The 21,513-nt window shown below is 43.6% G+C and overlaps 1 protein-coding gene across 1 annotated transcript in view; it reads right to left on the reverse strand.

The window, feature by feature from the left end:
- The window catches only part of NBAS (NBAS subunit of NRZ tethering complex), a gene marked incomplete at both ends in the record, with an annotated part of 312,243 nt that overhangs the window by 28,756 nt on the left and 261,974 nt on the right, over positions 1 to 21,513 (reverse strand). The window contains 2 exons of the mRNA XM_080711473.1: positions 5,328 to 5,523; positions 16,063 to 16,152. Of these exons, the coding sequence (XP_080567599.1) occupies positions 5,328 to 5,523; positions 16,063 to 16,152 (286 nt within the window). The remainder of the gene's footprint in view (positions 1 to 5,327; positions 5,524 to 16,062; positions 16,153 to 21,513) is intronic.

Consider the following 21,513-nt stretch of genomic DNA (forward strand, 5'->3'; position numbering starts at 1 on the left):
AGGCATTGTTACTCTTATACAAGAAAGTATAAATAGAACAAATTGTGATTTCTCATTTCTGAATTATTTGTGGATTTTATTTAAAAATATAAAATTATGAAAATATCATTAAAGTGGAAATATTAAAAGAACTATTTTTGCCAGATTTTCCTTTTAATAGAACTAAAAATAGATGCGGATGTTCAGAGAATATCATAAATACTTAACCTTGCACTGCTGATAGGAAAAAGAAAGTGTTGCTCAGACAGCCCGAGGTTCTAATGGCCCTCTGTAGCCCAAGCTGAAGTATCAGTCAGGATCTAAGGGTGTGAACTATTCCTGCTTTTGGCGTTAGTCCTGGTGTTTGAGCAAAGCCAATGTCAGTCTCTGCTGCTTGAATCCTACAGCACAGCAGGCAAAGAGTGCCTGTCTTTAAGCCACTTGAGAAGAAATGGTTCCGCCAAACCATACAAAGTCTCCCCAGGACTCTGCTCGTAAACCCTGGGGCTTGGGAAGCCCAACAAGGAATAGCCATTGAAGCTCCCAAGAGGCTCCCACACCACTGTGGGTGTGCAGACATGTTAGGGACACACGGCACAGGCCAATGGCTGCAATTAAGAGCCAGTTTATACAGTACCCCACTTATTTTATTACACTTCCAAACAAAAACTACACAATAAAACATGCCATAATACCTCTCCATAAGTGCTGTTGTAACTTCAAGACATGATGCATATTTTATGAAACACTTTGAAAATAAAACGTATGATAAAAGAAAATGTAGCCGGAAGTGGTGGCGCATGCTTGTAAACCCAGCATTCTGGAGGCTGAGACCCAAGGATCACGGTTCGTGGACAGCCTCAGCTACTTAGTAAGGCCCTCTGCAACTCAGTGAGACTCGGTTTCAAAATAAATAATAAAAAAAAATAGGACAGGGGGTGTAGCTTGGAGATCGAATGCCCCTGTTTTCCATCCCCAGACCTACCAAAAAAAAAAAAAGAGAGAGAGAGAGAGAGAGAAAATGTTTTGTGTTGAAACATATGATAGGAGTAAATATTTTGTGTTTAAAAAAAAAAGAGAAAAGATTTTGCCTTTCAGGCAGGTGGTCTAATGGAAGGGGAAGGGGAGACGGAGGACCAGTGGAGGATTACTTCCATCCAGGACATGTACATATGTGAGAATACCAATGTCCATCTCAGCGCCCTGTAGGGGGAAAGGGGTGAGAATATATAACAGATCTAACAGAACTGGGCTGGAACTATGGTCCTTTAACTCAGAAGCTGTTTCCCTTATGTCAGTCATGTGGCCTCGTCTGGAGGAGAGAAGATGGTAACTACTGTGCAAGACAGTTTTAAAGATTAAAGTGCAAGCTGCACACTTTCCACAGCCTCCTCTGCAGTGGTGAGAGGGGGATGTGTGAAGGGAATAACCCTGTTTTCATAAAGAGAGACTCTGGATGTCTCCAAATATTTGCAGGACTAATTCACACAGGACTAATGAATACAGATGCTCTATCAACTCCACTCATGTTGAGAGAAAAAGGCGAGGAGCTCTACGCTAGCATTTCTAATCTCTTGCTCACATCTCGGCAAACATGCTCGGGCCTTGGATGCTGCCACACGAGAAACCAAGAAACAACTGGCTGGCCAGAGATCGCTGCCGGCAACACATGGCAAGCTAATAAAATGGTACCCATCCAAAAGCAACAGGCCACTCTGGAAGGATGGTTTCCTGTTATCCCAAACAGCATGCCAGCACACCAGTAAACCGCTTTACTTGCAGACAAGGGGTCACGGCAAGGTCTAATCCTTCTTCACGAATGGCAAGAATACCCCACTGAAAGTGAGGTGTCCTGGCCATTGTAAGGGTGACCTTGGGCAAGCTCTTAACGATTTGATATTCATTTATTCAACAAATGTTTATTGAGTGTCTGCGAGATCTCTGTTCTCATGAAATTTATACTCTAGTGGAAGAAGAAAGACATCCTATAATAAACAGGGAGACAGGAAGAAGTTGTGGTGAGTGATTTCTAGAGAATTAAGACAGCAATAAAATATTGTGACTGAGTTGTTAATTGAGGCTGTGTAGTCATTTAAGAAAAGGTGACATTTAAGCTAAAATTAGAGGAAGTAACTTCTGCCTTCTGATGGCCATATACTTCATATAAAATATGACTGCTGAGCTGGGAAGCATTTGGAACTCTCCTAGTTCCAGGACTCTGAGTTCACGGCTGTTAGAGAGATGGGATGTGTGTGTGTGCACTCATATTCTAAACATCAAGCATTACTGTATATTCGATTAAGCAAACCATGTCTATGATTCTTAGCTTTGAAGACATGTAAGGTCACAGTAAATTACTTTTAAGGAACTAAAATACAGCTTTGCATAATCGACTTTTGTCATATTCTTTGAACTCCGACTGACAGAGAAGTCTTTATATAATCTGTCAATGTTTTGACAAATGAAGCCAAACTGGTCTCTGACCAGAAGAGTTAGTATGTCCTTGTACATTTCAAAGCAGGTGAAATGCATGACTTGTAACGAGGTTACAAATGTCTTCAACTTTTCTTCTTTCTGATGATCACGTACAACCCCAGATGCAGACACACTGAAATTTTGAAAGGCGAAACTCTAAGCTACATGTTCTCGTTTACATAAAAAAAGTTTGAGGTGCTGAGGTATGGAAGTTTTTTAAAGAAACATCAGTATTTTGACCCATAGTTTTCATGCACCAGTTAACTAGAAAATTACAAAAGCTGAAAAACTCAGATAAACTGTACAAGGCATTACCAGAATACATTCCTCCCCTCCCCCTCCCAGCACATCCTCCTCTTCCTCCCCCACTTCATGCTGGGGCACATTCTGGAGGGGAAACCAAAGCCTCTAGAACTGGTAAAAAAAAAAAAATGAGGGCCTCTGGATTTTTAAGTCATTTCAGTGATCATTAGAAAATGGGAAATTGCCGTCTCTCTGAGAAGCAGGAGGAAGCAGGCACCGCGGAGTGTTTAATTTTGCAGGAGCTGGCGGGTTGCCCGGCAACGCCGTGATTTGTGGGGCTACTACTTTGGGCACCTTGAGGATAATTAAATATTAAGTCCCTTTTTGATGTATGCAAAGTCGACCTAAGAGGATTACCAGCCACAGTGAAGGTAGCAGTCCCATATTTTTTGGTAATTGAACATTGCAATATCCTTATCTATTTTTATCTCTAGTCTGTAAGAACCCATCTCTATCCTTAATACTGCTGGAAGTGTGTCTCAGAGTGAAGAGAGTGGGGGGAGTGACGCGGAGGAAGAGTCCACACAGTCATTGTTTGGGGATTCTCTAGTATATGGGATACAGAGCTGGAGAAGACAGTTTAGGTGTGTGTTAGAAATCGCAGAGGAGCTGGGCAGACCACCCTCTTCCTCCCCTAGTCTGAGGCTTCATCTCAAACACCAAGTAGCCCAGGCACACAGTGTAAGAATCTTCCCCAGGACTGTAGAGCAGTGATGGAGGGAGTACAGAGACACACATATATGTTGTCCAATCCCAGCCTGATCTTGTGTCTACACTACTGAAAGGCACTATGACTTTTGAAAAATAGTGATTTAAGAGATCATTTGAAGCTGGGTGTGGTGGTACATGTCTATAACCCTACTACTTGGGAGGCTGAGTCAGGAGATTGTGGGTTTGAGGCCAAACCCGGCAACTTAGTGTGACCTTGTTTCAAAATGAAAAATAAAAATAGGGCTGGGAGTATAGCTCATGGGTAGAATACCCTTGGGTTAAATCTCTAGTACCAAGAAAGAAGAGAGAGAGAGAGAGAGAGAGAGAGAGAGAGAGAGAGAGAGAGAGAGAGAGAGAGAGAGAGAATATGAGCATAATTGTGCAACATTTCAGAAGTTACTGGTATTTCCTTTCGGAAACTACAATATTTCTATTTTCCAGGGAATAAGGAATTATGTCAAAACAAAATGCCCACATGGAATTCACTTGCCCTCAAAGGAGGTAGAATCGGCAAGGCCAGGCAGACACAGGACACTGCGTTTTCAAGGGGGAAGGAAAGACACTGATTTACTTTTCAGAGGAGACTGCAGACGAACAGGGCAATGAAGCCAGTAGGGCAGCTTTCTTATTTTGACCACTGGATGTTGTAGGACTCCAGACCACTAGCTGCCAAGAGCAGAGAAGCCAGTCTCACCGAAGAGGGAATTAAAGTGGAGAAAATAAAAGGGTCAGGTGGACACGGGATGGCTTCCGTCATTCTGAGACTTGTGCCAGAGAGATCTTCCAGGGGCTTGAAAGTTCGCTGCACAACGGAGGGAATGTTTGTGCACCGTGGAGTTCTATGTGGTCTTTGCAAATGAGAGAAAGCAGTCTGTACTCGGAACAATAATGTCGGGTCAGTTTAGGTAGAAGCTTCAGAAAGAAACCTTGCTAAAAGGCTCGGCGGCTAAGCTTAAGTCCTGTTTGGGGAAAAAGTTAAGCTATAAAAAAAATTAAAGTCTTGAAAATATCAGCAAATCGCTAAAGTCATATAAAAGTAAGAGTTTGTTTTCTGAGTAACTGCAACATTGAGAGAAGCTTAAAAGAAGAAACAGCGACGATACGATACTTACGACGATACTTACTGCGGCGAAGAGTTCGGGCCCAAACATGAAAGTGCGTTTCTTGGATTTAGGAATTAGCATTACCAAATACTCAACAAATATTTAAGCTCTGTGATGTGTGTGCACGGAATACTTAGAGGGATTTAAAACTTAGGCACATCCTACAAGGCTTCAGAATTTTCATAGCAACAGAGACGAAACTTTCAAAAAATAATTTTTAAAAATTAAACCTCAATTGGGTAGAATACAAAGTTCAACTTCAGTGGCCAAGGAGGGTTCCAGAGAGAAGAACCAAGTATGCCCAACAGGGTGCAGAGAAACCAGGACCTTGTGTCTCTGTCACACTATGTGTTCTGAGGTGCAGAAGAGCAGGGCATACGCCTCAGTGCCAGGCAGAGCAAGGAGGAGTTGGATTAGCTAAACTGCACCCTCGTTTCCATTCAGATCTGCATTTCTCCTGGGAAAGAGCGAGCCTCCATAGTTAATCAATACTGTGAAGAGTCCTGACTATCATCTATGCAGAAAAGAAAGATAGATAGTTGCTGAGATGTGATCTAGTAGGCACGTACATGTCCAAACCTATAAATATGAATTGTATTGCACATACTCAACTACTAAGCAAGCGGACTGGTAAGTATGTTGTGAAATTTGTACTACTAGTAGCTGCTTACTCACTTGAAAGTAGTTTAAGGTAATCAAGAGCTGCCCCTAGTTACTGTGAACAGAGGAAAGATTCACAGGCAGATGCTCCAGTACCTCTCTCTGGGGCCATGTGGCTTTGAGAATGGCTTCTGTCCTGAAGAACACCAGGAGCTTGCCATCCTCCTCCGTTAAGTGGAACGACTGTCCCAGGATCTGCAGCACGTGGACGCGGGGCCGCACGGGTACGGTGTCATCGGCGCAGAAAGGCCGCAGCCAGGCCAGCAGGTCTTCAGGTGACACCAGCTCCTCCCTGCAGGACGAGATCCAGGGGTTAAGAGAAACTCTTAGGTCTTTCCCCTTCCCTTCTGGTAATCAAATACAGGCCTTGGCCTAAACAATTGTTTGCTGGATCACTTAATTTTTTTCTTCTCGAGAAAAAAAATTTAGGTTTTTAAATGGCTTCCAGCTAATCATATGAGGGATTAAAGAACTATGTAAAATGAATGTATTTTTTTAAATACCATTTTATAAAAAAAAAAAAAGGTGTTACATAATGCAGGTAAAAAATAACCACTAAACCAGGCATGGTGGCTCACACTTATAATCCCGCCACTGGGGAGGCTGAGACAGGAGGATCGTGGTTCGTGGACAGCCTCAGGTACTTAGTGAGGCCCTCTGTGACTTAGACCTTGTTTCAAAATAAAGAATAAAAAATAGGACAGGGGGTATAGCTCAGAGGTTAGATGCCACTGAGTTCCATCCTGAGATCCGAAAAGAAAAAAAAAACCCACTAAACAATATGTCCTTAGCTTAACTTATACAAAATTTACAAATAATAGGTTTATTTCCTTAAATCAAACTAACTGTTTCAGGTACTACTCAAGAAATTTATATATTCTATTACTCGTTGACAATAACTATGCAAATTAGGTACCATAAATTACATTTTAAAGTCGAGAAAACAGGACCCAGGGATGTGACATAATTTGCCCACAAACATGTGCTGTGGACGGCGCGGTGTGACCGGAAGCTCGGGTTCTTCGAAACACTTTTCACTGTGGTTAGAATTTCAGTACGTGGTTAGAGTTTCAAATTTCATACTACTCTAAAAAGTAAAATGTGAGTGCTTGGCTGTTATAGGATGGTGAAGCCTAGAAGGGTTCAGAACAGAGGTCTTTTTGTACAACTTTCGACCCTGTATTGGGATCTCTTCTATAATCCCAAATGGATCATCTCAGGAAAACACCTTATTTGATGATGATGTCCATGAATTACAATTGGTGGCCATTAGAAAGTTATCCATATAGAAGATTCCCTCTCGTAAGGCCCTGGGGATCCATGCTGGTGCACTGAATTGTACGGTTTTGTTGTAGCCAGATCTATACAAGGCACGAAGCAATCAATCATTCAAACTGAGAACCAGAGAAACTTACCTGAAACCATATTCCTGCCCTAACAGAACAATAAGACCTTTCTAAGAAACTTCAGAGAATAAAATTCTACAATGCCACTGAGTATTTTCCTTAGTATCTATCAGGTAGCAGTATTTACCAAGTACAATTTAAATTAAAAATAGAACTCATTACTTGTATTTAGGAATAAAGGAAATTATAAAATGTTGTAGATGACTGTTTACACAGATCTAAATTTATAAATTCATTTGTTTTTATCAATGAGTAACCTCGATATTTATCAGAAATGGCAAAAATCAGTCTGTTAAAAAAATGTAGAATGCATCAGTATTTCCCGGACACCTGCTATTTGTAAAGGGACCAGACAGTATGGTACAGTGAAAAGATCACTAAAAACAATTTTGTTTTTTGATGAACTTGTAGAGAAAATGTCTCAAGAATACATTTCCCGGAAACTATGAAACCAATCTAATAACTATAAAGTACCTATCATATGATGGGGCGCCAAGGAAGTATTAATATGTTGCGACTGTCACTGTCAGCTCATCACAATCAGGAGCAGCAGCAGCCTTATTACGGCCCTATCGTCTGTACTTGATGATACAGACATTAAAAAATTACATGGTCTCCGCCTCCAAAGGACTAATAATAATACAACAGAACAGAGAACCTTTCCAAATGACTATTACCCACATCACTGCTATAACATAAATGTGATCCTTTGTTTTGGAGGAGGAGTCGTGACATCTGAGCAGGATCAGAAAGGATAAGCAGATACATAAATGGAAAGGTAGGAAAATAGAAGCCAAAGAGAACTGGGAGGAGAGGGGGAAGCACCAAAGATTTCACAGGGTACAGATTCAGGAAACGATGAAGGCAGAGGTGTGTGGGTGGCCACAGAGAGGAGAGTGCTGGGGCAGGTGGGCTTTTCTCACGGAGGTAAGCAGAGCGGGCAGGAGGCAGCACAGCTGCACCCTCTAGGGGAACGGGCCTGAGCAGGGCTGCCCGGACTCGGATCCCCGCTTGACCGTGATACCAGGACCAATAAGTCACCTAACAACTGTCAGCCACAATGTCTGTATTTGTCAACAGAGATAAAGAGCAATGCTTCCTTGAGGGGTTGTTTAGAATTAAACAGAAACACAAAACAAAATAATAAATAAAATGTAAAGCATGTAGTGTAATGTCGGGCACACTAAGGGCAACCGTTATTACTGAGGAGATCTGGTCTTATTTTGTAGAGTGCGGGAATGATGTAGGGTGTGTGTGTGTGTGTGTGTGTGTGTGTGTGTGTGTGTGTGTCTCTCACAGGGGACTGAACCCAAGGACATTCTGCCTCTGAGCGGGAATGATGTAGGGTGTGTGTGTGTGTGTGTGTGTGTGTGTGTGTGTGTCTCACAGGGGACTGAACCCAAGGACATTCTGCCTCTGAGCAACACCCCCAGCCCTATTTTGTTATTTAGAGGTAGTAGTAGAGGGTGTGTGTGTGTGTGTGTGTGTGTGTGTGTGTGTGTCACAGGGGACTGAACCCAAGGACATTCTGCCTCTGAGCAACACCCCCAGCCCTATTTTGTTATTTAGAGGTAATAGTAGAGGGCCTTGCTAAAGTTGGCCTTAAAATCACGCTCCTCCAGTTTCAGCTCCCAATTAGTGGTATTGCATATGTGCATCGCCATGCCTGGCTGGCTCGAGTGTATATTTATCATGTTCCTTTTGCTGCCTCGTGTCTGTCTGTCTGTCTGTCTGTCTGTCTGTCTGTCTGTCTGTCTCTCTCTCTCTCTCTCTCTCTCTCTCTCTCTTTCTCTCTTTTGCAGTCCTGGGGATGGAACCCAGGGGCATTCTACCTCTGAGCTTTACCCAAAGCCCTATTTTTTATTCTTTGTTTTGAAACTAAGTTGTGGAGGGGCCTCACTAAGTAGCTGAGGCTGGCCGCAAACCTGCGAGCCTCTAGTCTCAGCCTAAGTACTGGGATCACAAGCGTACGTTACCACGCCCGGCTTTTGTTTTTTTCTCTTTTTAATGCTTCCTTGGCCCTTGAGTTATCTGAAAATGGAAATTTGAAACCAGAATTCTTTCTGTACTTTCTTTTAAAACTAACTTTTATAGAACCTATATTCCTACCAATGTGGGTGTCTGTGAAGCAGAAAAGTAATAGAGTTCAGCCTCTTGCCCATGTAAGTAACATTTCGACCCAATAGCAACGGGACTAGAAAGATTATTATTACAATGATATTCCAAGTTATTAAATCAAGTTAGACACCTTTTACATTAGAGCTTACTACGCAGTTAATAACGTTTGACATTTTGGAGGAAGATGTTCTGATCTGGGGCTCACAGTTCAAACACAAAATTATAAGAACTCATTCCCAAAACAGAAGTCCTGTGTTCCAGAAGCACCAGGTCCTAGATGCACCCCACTGTACATCCACTGAGCAGTAGCTCTCGAAGACACACAGAGGTGAAGGCAGCTCTTTAGAAAATGCCTTCTGAGGCATGGGCTAGACACTCTCCTGAAAATGTCACAGTAGTTTACATTTTTATTTCGATTTGAATTTTTAAGAGTCATAGTGATTCTCATGGTTCAGCAAATATGACACACATAGAAGGAGAAAGAGAAAGAAACAGATAATGAGGGAGGGAGGGGGGGGAGAGAGACAGACAGACAGACAGACAGACAGAGAGAAAACAAGATAAAGCAAAGCAAGAACTGTGATAAAATGTTGCCTACTGGTAAACCAAGGGGAAGAACATATAGGTATTTATTTTTTATCCTTGCAACTTTTCTGTAGGTTTGAAATTTTCAAAAGATAAATAGGTGGGTGGAAAATAACGATTATGACTTTCATAATGGAAAAACCCAGAATGAGAACAAGGAAAATGATTCCATTTCTATAGCCTTTTATGAAGGCAAGAAGATTTAATGAACTTGGGAATAAAAGAGAACATTATTATGAAACACACTGACTGCGTTCTAAGAGTTATACAAGTGACTAATAAAAAACATAAGCTACAAAAAAGGGAAAAATCTCCATCGTTTCACAGATGATCGCTTCCACTCTTTTCCCCTCGATAAGAATGGCGGTGGGTACCGTATTACACAGGGCAATTGAGCGCACTGTTTTTAAAAAGCAATTTATAAGGAAAACACACAATCAGTTATGGCCCAAAAGATGAGGTGCCACCATAAGTAGCCCTATTAGCAGAAAATAACAACACAGATATGCTAATTAAAGGATTCCTTTGAGAGGGTGATGCTCTGAGGTGGGTGGGGCGGATGCTCTGGTGCAGTACACCAGGAGAGGGCTTTTACCAAAGCACAAAGGAACAGGAGGGGAGTGTCACCCAAAAAGAGTCAAAGCAAAAAGACAGATTTCAAGACAACAAAAAGCCAGTTGCTGGCAAAGAGTTTTCAGAGTGTACCCAGCATGCACCTTCAAAGATAACCCAAACCTAAGCAGTTAAAGAACATTAACAGAGATAAAAAGCACGAAAGACATTTTAGAAGTCATGAAGCGAAAATCAAAATGAATTCATTGTTCTTGAGAACAGGAGAAGGAAAGATTGCCTTCCTTTCATGAAATCACGGACCTCTGAGATTTCTTGTAGATATAAATGTCACCGATTCTGAACACCTGGTGGGTCGGAACATAAGGTCACTTTATTCAATTTTTGTACTGAAACTATACTGGCAGTAAGGTTTGGGGACTGGCTTGCATAGTATACGCCAATGTTCCAAAACGTAAGAATTTCATACATAAATGCACAGATCAGGATTTTCTAGTTCTTTAAAAAGAGGCTGGAGAGGAAGCCTCCTCCAGAGGAAGCCTTGGGGCTTTCTAGGTCCCCTCAGAAGCCAAGTCCGCTCACCTGTTTCTAGGGCCTGCCTGGCCGCTCAGTGGGCAGAGGGTTTGTGAGCAGTGAGCTGAATGATACCATCAGGAGGGAGGGAACTGAGACTGGCGGTGCACACTGGTGACCCAGGCCTACAGAGGCTGAGACAGGAGCACCACAGGTTCACAGGCAGCTTCTGCTGCTTACTGAGAGTCTGCTCCAAAATTAAAAAAAAAAGTCATTGTCCCTGGGTTCAATCCCCAGCCAAAAAAAAAAAAAAGAGGAAGGAGGAGAAACAAAGAGACAAGACACTGAGAGAGGGAGGGTGCAGGCAGGAGGGTGGGGCAGACAGGAAGAAGGGAGGGCACGCAAAGTGGGGGACAGGGACATTCATCTCTGCACAGGCCCCTGTCCACACCCTATGCAGACTTTCCTCACTATACAGGGTAGGGTGGGCATTTCCCAGGAGAATGTCTTCTATTTATCAGCAACCATGAAAATCTGAGCAATGGATAGGAGATGTGCACATAAGCGAATGCACAGTGTTGATAGCACTGCAGCAATACAAAAGGTACGACACACACTGTAATCAAATCGTATTAAAAGAAACGTCCCTAGGAAGGTGCTCATCTTGGTGTGCATGCAATTCCAATCCTGCCCTCCTTTGTGTCTACTCTCCAGTATTTGCTGACCCACAATATCTCCCTTGGCCTCCGCTGTCCAGGGAGGCACTCCGGCACCCCCAGTGAAGAGCGCTGCTGGCCTGGAACAAGGTTAGAACTGAACTGAAACAGACTACCCCTAGAACCGGCAACTTCCTGGTAACTTGTTTTCCTGCGTTTCCTCAAGGCGAGAGGAGATGCTGAGGGGCTGCCCTGTCCCCCCCAGGTGGCAGAGCCTGAGACCTCCCTAGACGGCCAGCCTCTCTGGCTATCTGCATCTGCACCCCCCGTATGCCTTTCTTTGTCCATCTGCCACCTCTTCTAAAAGCTTCCCTTGCCCCTGAGTTCTCCAAAGATGGAGACTTGAAACAAGAGGGCTTCTTTTACCTCCTTTCAAAGCTGGCTTTGAATAAAACCTGTTTTCCTGCCAGTTTGACTCCGGAGCCTCTGTGGAGCGGGGGAGCCATAGCGCCCAGCCTCCTGCCCCTCGGGTGACAGTTCTGCTAGGTAACAATCAGAAGCACAGCAGCAGAGCAGCTACATCTTCCTGGCCTGTGACTGGGGCTTTCAGGGCTCAATATTACAGAACATACCCTTGGGTGCTGAGAGAACATGATTTTCTTTGCCTCAAAGAGTAAGAAGAGCAAGAAGAAATCTGATTCAATTTGCTCTAGTGGGCTTTTCTCTCTCTTTCTCGTTTCGTCTTTTCTACGCTTTAAAAATAGGCTGAAATCCCAACCTAGGTCACGGCAAAGAGTTCAATCAAGTCTGAATTATCTGACACTGTTCAAAACACTGGAAGCTTTAAGATGCTCCAGCCGATAATATGTTTAAATAGCAATGTAAACAGAACACCAAAAATATTCAGCAGTTGTGAAGAAAATCTTTCTTTAAATATTGCACAGAGGGATTCCTTACTAATTACTTGTTAATATCTACATGGGTTTGACTTGGTTCACTAACATGCTGGTTCACACTTGTGGGGCATTCGTGTTAGAGAAATCTTTAAAGGTATCAGGAGGCAGAAAGTAGAAGAAATAAAGCAAAGGCAGAGAGACCAGACAGTGGAGGGGAGTTTGAACTCCAGGTTCAGCCCTTGGACAGACAGGTATCAGCTGGGAGCTGTTCAACATCAAGAACTGCAGGCCCCACCTGGACCTCTCCTCCATCCACTCTCTCTTAGCAAGACCCCCAGGCAAATCAATATCAAGAACCGCAGGCCCCACCTGGACCTCTCCTCCAACCAATCTCTCTTAGCAAGACACCCAGGCAAATCCTGTGCACCATGATGTGTGAGAAGCCCCCTTTGCTCTCCACTGCTGGCTCTAAAGTTACAGAGAAATGACGGGTGAGAAAAAAATCACAGCCCACCCTTACTGGGTGACCCTGGACAAGATACACAACCTCTCTAGCTTTCTCCTTTTCTTGGTGGTACTGGGAATCGAACCCAGGACCAGGTCCATGCTGGGTGAGCACTCTACCACTGGGCTACATTCCTAGCCCTATTTCTTTGATTGTGAGATAGGGTCTTTTGAAGCTGTCAGGGCTGGCCGGAACCTTGGGATCTTGCTGCATCAAACTCCCAGGTAGCGGCAATTACATGTATATACCAGTGCACCTGGCTTGAGAGCCATTACTGAATCTGTAAAATGGAGATAATAATTTCTGTGTGATAGGGTTGGTCTGAGGATTGGGTTATTGAATACCACTTTTCAAAGGAGGTGGAATAAAGTAATATGTGCTCATGAGGGGTTTTCAATTTAAAAAAATACACAAGAGTAGTATTTTATTCTAGAATTAACTGATCCATTATTTTAGAACATTATTATTTTAGGTGTTTAGGTAAACTTTATTTTTCCTTAGCAAGTTGAAAAACTAGTTTTCAACAAACTACAAATTTAAGATTGTGCTCTCAGAATATGATGTTACAGACATACATCAATATGGGGAAGTATGCATATTCATAAGCTAAATTTAATATGCATGAGCTCTGACTAATTAATTACCTTATCCCATCTTTAAATGGAGATGTTATAAAAAGCTGAGGGAATCATTGTAAACCCTTAGCATACTCAACTCTCATGTCTAGAGGCAGAAACATGTTAAAAAGAAAGCCATCACCACAGGTGACTGAATGTGCCACCAGTAGCTGGCCTGAGAGTTATGATATTATGCTATTTAAAATTAAGCCGGGTGTGGAGGCACACGCTTGTAATCCCCGCGCTTGGGAGGCGGGGACAGGAGGATCGCGCAGGTTCGAAGCCAGCCATGCTGGCTTAAGAGAGGCTGTTTCCAAATAAAAAAATATATATATATATATAATATAGGTCTGGGAGTGTAGCCCGGAGGTAGAAGGGCTTCCAGGAACCCCAGTACCACCAAAAAATAAAAATAAAAATAAAATAAAATTTTATGACACTTGTCATCCCAGTACTTGGGAGGCTGAGATGGGAGGATCACAGGTTCATGGCCATTCTCAGCTCCTTACTGAGGCCCTCCACAACTTAGTGAGACCCTATTTCAAAATAAAAAATAAAAGAGGGCTGGGGGTGTAGCAGGGAGGTGGAATTGCCCTGGTTCAATCCCCAGTACCAAAACAAAACAAAATAAGAACTAAATCCCTGCCGGGAATGCCGTGCGGTGGTGTTCACAGAAGCTGAGAACCCAGGGACGTGTCTGTGAGTGATGGCTGACAGCGTGCTGGAAAGAGACTCCATGGAGGGTGGTGAATGTCAAGGTGACGGCTGGGACTGAGGGAGGCCTGGGAAGGGCACGTAGGCCTGCCATGGCCTCCGAGAGGAGGGAGCTGAGAGCTCTGCTTTATGGGGCAGAACCCCATGTCACTCCGGAGGCCCGACTTGGAACAACCTGGAACACAGGCTCCCCCCACCCCCCATTAGTGGGAAGGGAAATCGAAGAAAGGGCATCAGGTCTAATGGTGCAGATTCAAGACATATTTGCTGGGAATAAAAGCTATGACTTTATCTTCTTTCATCTTCCCTTTTGAAGCTCCAAACCCACTCACTGGAGTCTTTCTTTTTAAAGACACCTTTCCTATTCTGTTTCCTGAATAAAAAGTTAAGATCCTGTTCTGCTTCCCCGTTCCTAAAGTCTTTCTCTTCAAAGCTTAAAAAAAAAAAATAGTCTGTATTTGAAAGACCCAAGTTGGATTCATTGATATATCTGGCTGGAAATTCACTATGAAAGGCGCTGCCTTCTTTCTGCTTGAGATGTCCCTGGTGGGGCAAGACTAAAGGATGTACCGGGAGGAGGCTGCAGGCAGCACCTGCTGGGTCTTTCATCTGGGAAGGCCAGGGTCCAGGGAGGATAGGGAGGCCAGGATGCAGGGTCAGCCTTAGGGGTCAGAAGCTGCACTGCCCACAGAGCTAGCAAGAGAGCCCAGAGCTGAAAACTGGCTGTGAGACTGGACGGCAACAGGCAGATGTGGGGTGAGTGTGCCGCAGGCAGCCCCTCTGCCTGCTCTGCTCCCACCACCACCTCCCTCTTCTAACACACTCCTTCAAGGAACAGTCCTCTCCCCCCCTTCTGTGTCCTGCCCTTGTGGTCCAGGCAGAAAAGACCCCTCCCACCCTGCTCTCTGTACAGCCCTTACTGTTCTACACTGGTCACCACAGCTATGGGCAAGCTTGTCTCCTCCGCAAGGCTGAGCTCAGTGGGTTAGGGGCTATTTCTTATCCAAGTGTAATTCTTTGTGACTCTATACAGAGCCTGACACACAGCAAATATAGAGAATAAATTTCTTTCTAGAATGAGGGGACTAAATAAGTCAGTGCTATAGCTATCTTCCTATCTGAAGACCCCAAGCAAAGGGGTTGAGAAAACTGTACAAGGTAAACAATAAAGCAGGAGCTCCTGTTCATAAAAACAGATACCCTGTATTCTACTACTCTCTCTAGGGCAAAAAGCAGGACATAAAGCAGGACTATAAAGGTATCTGAGCACTAAATTGGGATTTAGAGCCAAGGTAGAGTCCCGGTTTCATTCCCAAGTCTACAGCACTGGGCAGTTCCTCTCTCTGAACTTTTATATCTTTAGTAATAGCACGTGCAGGCATAATGATCATAATAAGCATTAAAGCTACAAAGACAAATGGGACGTATATAATTGCAAGTAAATAAAATAGAAGATAAAAGTGTTTCTACATATCAATTGAAACTATGAAATATATCTGTGTCTGAATAAAAAGTGGAAGGTAATATGAATGTAGAAATAATTTCGCTACTCAGGAGAAATAGGAGGAATATTCCTAAACATATTTTCATCATTATTATATTTCCAATTAACAAAACAAAACTGTGAAAAGGCCTGAAAGGATTGATGGGGATGTTAGGTCTGTGGCAGGCTTGCAAGCTCTGCGGGAGTGAATAGCTGTTAATTGCGGTTGCTATTATTCAGGTCAATACTGCTGCAGGAGGATGAAGAATTCTTTCCAAAAATGGCATTAGAGATAGACACCTTTCTAATTCCTAAGCCCGCAGGTGCTCAGTCCCCAAAGAAAGTAGACTTAACATATATGAAGACTTCTTTAAAACCGCAATATATAAACTCCGGGAATGTTGATACTTAATCAACACATTTAACCTGCTGGAGATGAGAAACCTTTTTAAGGGATTAAAGAAGCTCAAAGCAGCTTCCTCTCTGCATCTCCCTGTGAAAGAGACAAGAAAAGGGCCAGCGGGCTCAGCTGGAGGAGACAGGGCTGGCGCAGAGCTGGGGGCCAGCTCGGGGCTGGAGCCAGTGCAGGGTTGGGAGTCAGGCCTCCTCGGGCAGAGCCATCTCCCGGTGATGCAGCGGGACCTCAGCTCTTCCTTCCCAAACACCCACATCCGATGCTTACTCTTGGAAGTCCCATAAGTACAGACACTAAAAGCAACTCTGAGACTCAGGCATTAGTGGAGACCACATAAACCACCCTCGTCTTACCCCGAGTCCACGCTGGCACGGACGGCCCCAACTACACCTTCCAGGACCTGGAGCGGGTCCCTTGGCCCACAGAGGTCAGCACTGCCACCACTGTGAAGAGAGAGGAGAAGGGGGTCACTCAAGCCTCAGGAATCTGCTCGGTCCTCATACACCCAGATGAACCGAGCTGGAGCCAGGCACAGTGTGCTGCCTGCTTGTAGCCATTGGTGCTACACGTGTCGACACTTGGTGCTAAGGATACACAAGTGAGACGTTTCCTGCTCTCCAGGAGCTCCTGGTCAAACAGGCAGGTTTTCATGACAAGGAAAGAACACGGTCCATTCGCATTCTGTCCCCCCCCCACCAGATTCACTGAATGTCATAGGTGTGAGCCATTTTAAGCATTAAATATATAATAATATTTGAAATGCTCCAGCTGAACATTGTTTTTTTAAATAACTATTATTTACTTGTTTGTTAGTAGGTACCAGGCACTATTATGTGCTTTGCTGTATTCTGAGATTTCTTAATCCCCACAGCTCATGAGACAAGAACTATTATTACACCCACAAGTACTATTATGTATCTGTGTGGAACTCTAGCAAATTCTGAAAATGCAACAGAAGAAATAGAAGTTTTATATGAGTTTTTAGAAGAATTTAAGTTAATGATTTAAATCAACTGCTGGATTCAGTTACATTTATATCTTTGCCATTTTTCACCTACTAAATTTTACTAACTTTCTGAAAAGTAAATGTTACAGACATTATCAATAGTTGTTTCTTTTCCTTTGAACAAGAGGTAGGTGAGCTCTTCAATTTCCCACCAAGCTTCTACTTTGGAAAGATTTAATTCACATTTATTAGATCAAGACCAAGTCTTGGGTAGTACAACTGGGTTCAGGAAAGGGAAAGAAAGGATAATTTATGTCAAAGTTTTAAAAGTATAAGAATACTACATATGTTTTATTTTAATTATTAATAAAATGTGTAATTTTTAGGAAATAAACTAAATTCATCGAGACATCAATTTTTCAAAATTTTCATTTTTTGTGAGCTTAGTCTAAGGCTTGATTTAATAAAAATAAAACCAAATACCTGTTATCATTAGAAAGAATAGTTCTTATAACCAATGATAAGAAAAGATTCATAATAAGCTAATAATGGAACAAAGCTTTATTAATTTGGCATTTGTTATTTCTAAAAAATGCTATTCTATTTGCCGGCTGTCCCTATACATAAAATTAGCAGATACCTCAGAGCATTGAGGTGAAGACTGTATGAGGCTAGGGTAATTAAACTGATAAAGGCTCATTTGATTTCAGTTCAGCTGCAGAAAACTGACATGCATTTAATCAAAAAGTTCCTCAAGAGCAATACAGATTACAAAGAATGCTTAAAAGGAGAATAAATTAAACACAACTAAATCTTTTAGCCTAATTGCATTATTCACAGAAAGCACTTGATGTCGCATTATTTTCTGAGCTTCACTTTCCTTCTTTTCCAATCTTTTAGATATGTTTCCACAAAAAGCACCAGCAGCCAGGCGTGGTGGCACACTTGTAATACCAGCATTTGGGATGCTGAGGCAGGAGGATTGCAGTTCAAGGCTAGCCTCAGCTAGTGAGGCCCTCTGCAACTCAGTGAGACCCTATTTTAAAATAAAGAATAAAAAAAAAAAAATAGGGCTTGGGGTGTAGCTCGGATGTAGAATGCCCCTGGGTTCCATCCCTAGTACCGCAAAATAAATGAATAAATAAATAAATAAATAAGCACCCGCATATGACAAAAAGTAAGAATTCCTCAGTTATCAAGTTTATGCCACTAACTGCAGGTAAATAATGTCCTAAGACACTTACCACATGTTTAAACTCTTCAGTACATGATTAACTTTGCCTTGTGGGGTTTTTTTTGTTTTGTTTTGTTTTTTTTGGTGGGGGATGGTACTGGGCTTCCTGGAAACCCTTATACCTCCAGGTTACACTCCCAGACCTATTTTATATTTTTATTTAGAAACAGGGTCTCTTAAGCCAGAGAGGCTGGCTTCAAACCTGCATGATCCTCTTGCCTCCGCCTACCAAGCTTGGGGATTATAAACTTGTGCCACCACGCCCGGCTGCCTTGTGGGTTTTATTTTTTTGAAGATTTAAAGACGTTTATTAAAAAGACTGAAATGCATAAGATAGTTAGAGCCCCATGCCAGAATGGCATGAGTGGGGTGGTCCGAGCCAATTCACCACCCCAAAGATACAGCACGTGGACAGGACTTTTTATACCCATGACCTCCATCTTGTTTATGTAATTCTGACATAGTGAATGTCCCTGTAAGGTACCTCCCCCAGCAAGGTCTGGCAAGATGTCTCCTTCTCAAAGGTCAACCCCTCCTACCATCTTTGCTAGCTTATCTAATCATGTAGATCTGTCTTTAGACAGATAAAGGCCTAGTTCCCCTCTCCCATTAACTTGCTAATTACCTTCAGCTAGATTAATTTACATTGGAATAGTTGCCTGCTTTGAGGCAGAAACTAAGTCCTTTCACAGATTTGCCCCTCACCCAATGTTTGGAATGAATTAATAATCATAGCTTTCTCAAATCTTCCTAAGCCATTCCCACTACTGATACATTCCCCCCTCTGTCTAGTAACTTCCTGACACCTGTCAGGCCAAAGGTAGATACAGAAAGTAAAAGCCTTGTGGGTTTTAAAAGAGCCTTCTGGGAACTTTTTCCCACTGCTACAAAGAAGGGGCAGGGTCTTAGAAAAGATAAGCTCGACCTGGGAATTCACTGGACAGCCACAGCAAGCCGAGGGGAGCCACTGCGGAACAGCCAGGCGGGATTTCTCGGCGCAGAGGGCATCTAAAGCTCCCAGTGGCTGAGCTCAGCACACGCTGCAGGGATTCAGAGTGGAAATCAAAACCAAGAAAAAAAACGCCAACCCCACAGCCGAGGGCGTAGCAGCGGCGCCATATTGCCACCGGTGGCAGCAGCACCGAATTCACCGAATTCAGTACAGCTACATCTGCGTAAAATTGCGGGCCACAGAGGAGAAATCCCAGTACTGTACTCCCTGGAACTTGACCCAGTGGGGGAGGGGCGGTGGCAGAGATATCACACCATAGGAGAACGTGCAACCTGGCACCTCCCATAGTCTAAAGCAGCCTCTATCGACTCTCTGGGTCGGAGACTCTGTGATACAACCCAGTAAAGGAGTAGTGGGGTCTGAGATACTACTGACTCGAGATCCAGAACACCTTAAGTGAAGTCATAGTGACCCAAGGGAAGAACCCAGAGAAGGCACAAACTTCCGAAATCATGGGAAAGAGGAATAATACTGGAGCAATGAATGCTCACAACCCCACAACATCAGAACCCGATAAAACAGAAAATCAGAGATTTCTAGAAGATCAAATCAGGAAAATAACTGTAGAAATAATAGAGGTGCTTCGAAAAGAACTCAGAGAGAGCCAAAAAGAGATAAAGGATGCAATTAATGAAGTAAAGGCCTCAATTCAAAGCACAAACAACCGATTAGAACACATGGAGAACAGAATCTCGCTCTTAGAAGATGATCATTCCAAAAATGAATGCATAGTTTCTAATCTAGAAAAAAATATCTGACAGCAGGAATCTGATATTGAAGAAATATGGGCCCATTTTAAGAGAGCTAACCTAAGAATAATTGGAATAGAGGAGGGAAAAGAAAGTGAAACCAAAGGGATCAACAATCTCTTCAAGGAAGTAATAGCAGAAAATTTTCCAGACATAGAGCAAGAGGTCGATACGCAGGTCCAGGAAACGTATAGAACTCCCTTTAGACAGGATCGGAGAAGAGGATCCCCACGCCACATAACTGTCAAAATGACCAATGTGGAAGCCAAGCAGAGAATCTTAAAGGCAACAAAAACAAAGGGCCAAGTGACATTCAGAGGCAAACCAATTAGAATCACTCCAGACTTCCCAAACCAAGTCATGAGAGCCAGAAGGGCTTGGAGTAACATATTCCAAACTCTGAAAGAAAACAACTTCCAGCCAAAAATTTCTTACCCAGCAAAACTTTCTATCAAATTAGATGGAGAAATAAGAAGCTTCCATGACAAACAGAAACTGAAGGAATTTACGTCTTCAAAACCAGCACTAGAGAAAACACTCAAAGAGATTAACTACAAAGAAGAAATAGGTAACACACATCAGAACTAGAGAAACAAGAGTTTCCATCCAACAGACAACTAAGATTGGTTATCTGTGGAGATTCATTATTTATGTTAGTATTTTACCTACCTATAAAGGGTATTGTTTGCCTTTATTGTTGTTAATTTTTAGGATTTCTAGTTGGAATATTAATATACCTTCAGATATAGCATTTGGAAATATTTTATCCCATTCTATTAGTAACTGTTAACTCTGTTTAGATTGTCTTTGGATATACAATGTTTTTTTATTTTTTAGGGAGTTTGTATACTCTTCTGTTGCCTGTGCCATTGAAATCATAACCAAGAAATCACTGCCAATTTCAATGTTGTGAGGTTTTATGACCCAGATTTTCTCCTAAAAGTTTATAGTCTTAAGATTTATATTTAGGAGAACAGCCAAGCGGAGTGGCCAGAACAGCCGGAGCAGCCAGAGCCGCAGCGCGGATTGCCTGGAGCGGCCACGTGGAGTGGCCAGAGCCGCGGAGTGGAGCGGCTGGAGCAGCCGGAGCGGAGCGGCCAGAACAGCTGAGCGGAGCGGCCAGAGCAGCCGAGCAGAGCGGCCAGAACAGCCGGAGCGGAGCGGCCAGAACAGTCGGAGCAGCCAGAGCCGCGTTGCGGAACGGCCGGAGCGGCCGGAGTGGCCAGACCCGCGGTGCAGAGCAGCCAGAGCCGGGCGCAGAGCGGCCGGAGCGGAGCGGCCTACATCTCCCCTAGCAGCACCAGGCTCCAGAGAGGAGGGAGACTCAAAACAGAGCTCAAATCCAGAGAGGAGGTACTTTGGCCTCGCGGCCTAGGACGCAGAAGCAGCGTCTTACTGCTGGCGGCAGTGGTGAGTTCACCGGACAGCCCTAGACCAATCCATTCAACCAGCCACCAGGAGCCTGAGAGGAGCGGTTGACAGTGAGCTGAGGTGAGCAGGTGCTGAACAGCCGGGCGGCAGTCAGCAGTTTTGTTGGTGCAGGGAACATCTAAAGCTCCCAAGGGCCGAGCACAGCACAACTGGCAGGGACTCAGAGCGGAGTTCAAAACCAGAGAAGAAATACGCCGCATCACGGCCAAGGGCGTGGCAGTGGTGCCATATTGCCAGTGGCGGCAGCAGCGAATCCACCAAGTTCACTACAGCTCCATCAGCGCACTCAATAACCGTGAGTCAAATTGTGACCCCTAGGGAAGAAATCCCAGTACTGCGCTCCCAGGGACTTGCGCAGATAGTCTCCCTGGGTCGGAGATTTTAGCAGTGCAGCCCAGGGGGGGAGTGGCAGTGGCAGAGATATCATACCAT

Source organism: Muscardinus avellanarius (genome assembly GCF_963383645.1).
Source record: "Muscardinus avellanarius genome assembly, chromosome: 15".
Lineage (NCBI taxonomy): Eukaryota > Metazoa > Chordata > Mammalia > Rodentia > Gliridae > Muscardinus > Muscardinus avellanarius.